Below are 5,717 nucleotides of genomic sequence, written 5' to 3'. Positions count from 1 at the left end.
TTGAAAAATGTAATGCATTATTATTTGTTGGTTGTCTTTTAGTAATATTATTTTCCCCAGAATTTAATATAGTCGAAATAATTTTTAACCGATAGTCGTAAAATGAAATTTTTTTTACATTTTTATTATACAATAAGTACGAATTAAGTAGTAGGATTTGTATAAAGTGTATTCCTAGTTTCTTATACCACCGCAACGTTTTCCTTTCGCAAGGATAATAGGAAAGCATTTGATCCTGTCTGTCAATGCCCGACATATATTCATTATACTTTATTATGGAAAGAGGTTTCGATTTAATTATTTCTCTTCTATTAGTTATATTTACCAAATCGTGTGAATGTTCTGAAGATATTGCAATCACAGCTCGTCTGTCTTTCCATTTTACCACACCAACTCCCTTTTCTGTATATTGACAAATTGTTTCACCTTTCTTCAATTTTTTATCATTTATAGCTTTAGGATTATTTTTTCTGTTGGCTCGTAAAGTACCCGTACAGTATGTTTGTTTTTCTAATAAATAATGTGCTAACTTGACACTGTTATAATAGTTGACATATAGATTGAATGGCCTTTGTAATAACAACCTTCCATTAGTTTCTCTACAACGTATTCGGTATGAATTAACTCTTCTGATGTACCAGTACCCTCTCCTGAATAAATTAGAACTCTATGAACCAATCCCCACGACTCAGTCATCATATACAACTTAATCCCGTATTTGTGTCTCTTATTTTTTGTATACTGACGAAACATAAGTCTTCCTCTAAATAAAACCATAGATTCGTCGATCGATAAATTTTTAGATGGTTGGTAAAGTTCTTCCATTGTTTTATTGAAATAATTTGTCATTTTGTCGATTTTATGTAAGCGACTTGTAGGATTATCATTTTGTCCCGGATTTTTGCAAAAATGTAGGACTTTGAGCAATAGCATAAATCGGTTACGACTCATAGTACTTCGAAAAATATGAAAATTGAAAAGCTCATTGGTTTTCCAATAATCTTCTAATCTATTTACGCGAATAGTACCAGTGTGAAATAAAAGAGCAATAAATTTTTTCATTTCAACAACGTCTGTATTTTTCCAAGTTGAAATACTAGAATTAGACCGATCGCTGTTCAAAAAGACTTCAACTGCATATGAATTTGCCTCTTCAACTAAAAACTCCCAAAATGTGTTTGTAACAAATAAATTAAAATAATCAATTGGGTCGTTACCTTTAGGAAAAATTTTAAGTCCTGGTGTTTCAGAAAAAGGAATATCTATAACTTGAGGACGAAAAGTAGACCAGTTATAATTGTTTTCACGGCTAATTTGTGGTGAAGCTAAATCTGTTTCAGTAAGCGATGCAGGCGATTGATTGGCAATATTTTGTTCAACTATATTATTTTGATCGCAATCGTCATCTGCAGAATCACCCTCGCCTAAACTATCACTCCCAGAATTAAGACCAAAATCTTCGTCTGACAATAGAAAATCTCCATTATTAATCATAATGAGTATTTCTTCATCAGTGAGAATAGAAGCCATTATACTATCACTATGTAGGATTAAAATGAACAATTTTAAATGTACTTAAAAAAACACACACAAAATAATATCAATTCTAGTGACTACGACTGACTACGACAATGTACGCACGTTGAAGAATGACTGTCAAACATAAAAGATAAAACTGTGTAATATTTCAACAATAATAATTTGGTATATGTGTATTATATATTAAGATAATAAATAATATCGACGAAAATAATAATTAGGAAAAATATTCTATAAATAATTCGAAAAATGAATCCAACTATACCATTCAATTCTACACGGGCTATCGAATCTATTAATAAATAAATAAATAACATGCGATAAAAGCCGACCCTGTGACAATATATTAAAAATGGATAGTCTTGGTGTCAACAACGTATTGACAGCGGCCACCGGCGAATGTACGTGTGTCAACTACGTGTTGACACTGGCAGTGAACGTGTTAAAAAGTAATAAATATGCATGCACTTATATTTTATTTTTTAAACATAACATTTTCAAAAAATGCAAAGTAATAAAAATAATACTAATTTTTAATTTTTAATCATAATTTAAATAGAAAATAAAAAAATAATAATAATAAAATAATTTTAAAAATGTTCTTGAATAAAAAACCCACTTGTTTCTGTTATATTTGTATACCTGAAATACTTATATAAAAATTAGAAAAACCACCAAGTACCCACCTATTAAAAAGCATTAGATATAATTTTGTTTCTACTTTCAAAAGTGTTACATTGGACCACTAAACTTTTATATTAATATATTATATTAATCAACAGACCTGATTATGACTATAGCCATTCCCGATTAACCAATAACCATTTTTATTTATTATTTTTTTTTTTGTTCTTTATGCTTATGCTTACTGCCTGTTGCTTTATGCTTATTTAGCTGATTCTCCCGAGATTTTGACTGACGCTCAATATTTGCAGTCCAGTTCATCATCATCTGTAACACCGTGTTGTATCACCGAACAAAATGAATCACCAATCAAGATTAAGCTTCGTAGATTAACAAAACAAACCAATTATAAAGTAATAATTGATGATTCAGAAAATGAGGAAAATCTTTCTGGGGATGACAGTGACAACTATATTCCATCAGTTAGTGAAACATCTTCGGAAAATGAAAACACTGACCAGTTGACCGATCTTCAAACAATCGATCTCCCGATAACGGTTTCACCTATCAAAAAAGGAAAAAAGAGATCAAGAAACCCAGAGCAATGGAAAAAACAAAAGCCAAAATATTGAAGAATTCTGGTAAGAGCTACACTTCTAGAACAGGAAAAACTGTCAACGAAAGGGTTATGGGGCCAAATTGCTCTGACTGATGTATTCTAAAGTGCTCATCAAAAGTATCTGACGAATGCAGGATTGAACTCTTTAATAAATATTGGAGTTTGGCGTCATTACAGCGACAAAGGGATTACTTAGCTTCATGTATTGAACCCCTCCAACTCAAATATCGTCGTATATTTACTTCAGAAACTCCCAGAAGGCAGAACTGTGAATTTTATTTGCTTTTTGAAGGAAATCGAATTCGGGTATGTAAAACCTACATGATTAATACTTTCGGAATAACGGAAAGAACGATTCGCAGTGCCACGACAGAAGAAAAAGCAAAGTTGGAAAACGACTATCAACTACACCAAGATGAAAAAAACTTGAGCTGAACGGAGAAGGCTAATGATAAAGAAAAGGCTAAAGAAATGGGATCTAACATTGTCTTAACTACCTTTGTTTTACAAGCAGTTATGCCAGTACCTACTGGGCAGAGTTCTGCTTTTTCTATAAATCAAGATTGAATTGTTTTAATTTTACGGTAAGTAAATAGTTATTTTAACTCTTAAAAACTATTTTTATGACTGCTTAATTTTTATTGTAGATATCAGAAATAATCAAGGATCATACCATCTGTTAATTCTGGCATGAAGGAGTAGGACAAAGAGGTGCTATTGAAATAGGTTCATGTCTTCTAATGTTCATCGAAGAAATTGCGAATTCTCGTCCTGGAAGTGACATCATGTTTTACTCGGATAACTGTTGTGGTCAACAAAAGAATAGGTAGAAAAAATTTAATCATTTTGTGATATATTCTTAGGACTTATTAATTTATTTACGGGCTAGAATTCCAATATAATTTACCGAATCTATTAAAATGTACTTATATTATTTGTTTCAGGTTTGCACATGCCATGAAAAATATCAAATAAATTCCATTACGCATAAATAGTAAATACCTTATTATTCGAGGTCACACACAAAACGAAGGCGATACTGTACATAGTATTATTGAAAAATCTATGAAAAGAAGCAAAAAATTAGGACCTATATACGTGCCCGATCAATTAGTGACTATAATAAGGAATTCTTAAAAAACAAGAAAACCACTTGTCGTTAAGGTATAGAGCAAATAAAAATAACAAACATAAAAATTATAAAATTCGTGAAGGGCAGTGAAGTTTGTTTCTACAAGAATTCCTACAAAATATAACCTGGGAAAAAGTTCAAATGAAAAAAACAGCAACAAGACGTTCCGGAGCAAAGGATATTGGTAGTATTAAAACAAAACTCGCATACAACTCGAAAATTCCAATAGCTGAAAACAAGAAGAAAGATATACAAAGCTTACTAACATCCAATATAATTCCAAATTACTACGAAACGTTTTATAATACACCATTTTGATTTTGAGTTTGTAAATTAACATTATAAATAATAATAATAATATTTAAGTTTGAGATTATAATATAATTTTTCAAAAGTAAAGAATAAAAAATATTGAAGTTTTCAATAATTACTTGAATTTGTTTTCTACAACTATTTAATATAATTTTGTGATTATAAAAATAATCAGAACTTCCTAATTTTATCTTGTATTAAAATATAAAAATTTAGTCATTTTGATCAATGACACAATTAAATTTTTATTAATTTTGAACTGTGTGGGGGTAGTTTATTGGTTTTGACAAACCGATAAAACTATCTTAAACTAGACTAAATTTGACATATAACAATGATCGTTTATTCTTTTTAGACTATTTATTATGGGAGATTTAAACTGCGGCAAATATTATTATTATTAAAAATTATTTTAAAGATTGTTATAGAGATCTTATAATCCATAAAAATTTAGTTTAAAAATAAAAATAATACAATAGGTCGTTATTTTAAACACCTTTTCAAAATTCATATCTTGAAATTCGTCACTTTCTTTCATTTGTCGTTGTTCGTTTATAAATTAGTATTTTGCGTTGTCCTTTATTTTCTTTTGTATTACCGCTTCTTCTGCACTTCTAATTTTATATATGTGTCCTTGTATATCCTGTATGGCATCTATAAATTTATATAGTGATGGTGATGATGATAAAAATATGCGTTAAATTTTGAATGGAAGATTCACATACATTATTTTGTTATAACTTCTGAGTTCGATACCCATATAAGATTCTGTTAAATAATCACAAAATTTTACTATTTTATTATTAGATGGCAAATCTGCTATAAATCAAAAAAACGAATCTTCGACTTCATCAGGTTCAAGGAACGGGAGATAAAAATAATTTAAAATTTCCTATCTGTGTTTCCTTCAATATAAAATTTAGATGAACCCAAATTTTGTAATTTTCATCACGCTTGGCCAAGATGAATACAACCTCAAATAATACTGGTTTGGCCATATACTGCGAACCGCTTCGTGTATTCAATTTTAAAATCAATTACGAACATATTCGGGTTAATTACAAATCCTTCGTCAAACGCCATCACGTAAATTTTAAATAAATGTTCATAAGTCGATGTACGTTTATTGGGGAATACATATACCAGAGACATATATATCCATTTGAAAACCATCAGTACAAAACTTAGTACAGAACTGGAATGTTCCGTCCATAAAACTTTTCCATAGAACATAAATATTTAAATTTATGAGACATGTAAATACAATTATATTTGTTTCCTTATCATTAATTAGAAAAAGTTTTCATTTTGTGTTAGTCATAATATTCATATTTATTAGAACTGTATGTACTTCATTAATATACCTTAGGAAATGGTGGGTGATATTTTGTTTTATTATATAAATTTCTGATATGAAATATCATTAACCAGTATGGTATCGTTTTCTAAACTGCGGGTCTTTTCTTATTATTTTAGATGGCATTTCGTTTA

General features: G+C 29.4%; 1 protein-coding gene across 1 annotated transcript; it reads right to left on the bottom strand.

Annotated features, from left to right (window-relative positions):
- Positions 1-525: 525 nt before the first annotated feature.
- LOC112604067 (piggyBac transposable element-derived protein 4-like) lies at positions 526-1,530 on the bottom strand. The gene has a single exon (XM_025352932.1). It carries the CDS (start codon positions 1,528-1,530, stop codon positions 526-528), a length of 1,005 nt encoding a protein of 334 aa, XP_025208717.1.
- Between the last annotated feature and the right edge of the window lie 4,187 nt (positions 1,531-5,717).

The sequence above is a fragment of the Melanaphis sacchari genome, unplaced genomic scaffold, assembly GCF_002803265.2.
Source record: "Melanaphis sacchari strain LSU unplaced genomic scaffold, SCAv2.0 Contig1197_pilon_pilon, whole genome shotgun sequence".
In the NCBI taxonomy this organism is placed as follows: Eukaryota; Metazoa; Arthropoda; class Insecta; order Hemiptera; family Aphididae; genus Melanaphis; species Melanaphis sacchari.
The sequence above is the reverse complement of the archived record's forward strand: the minus strand, read 5'-3'. Positions and strand labels throughout refer to the sequence as shown.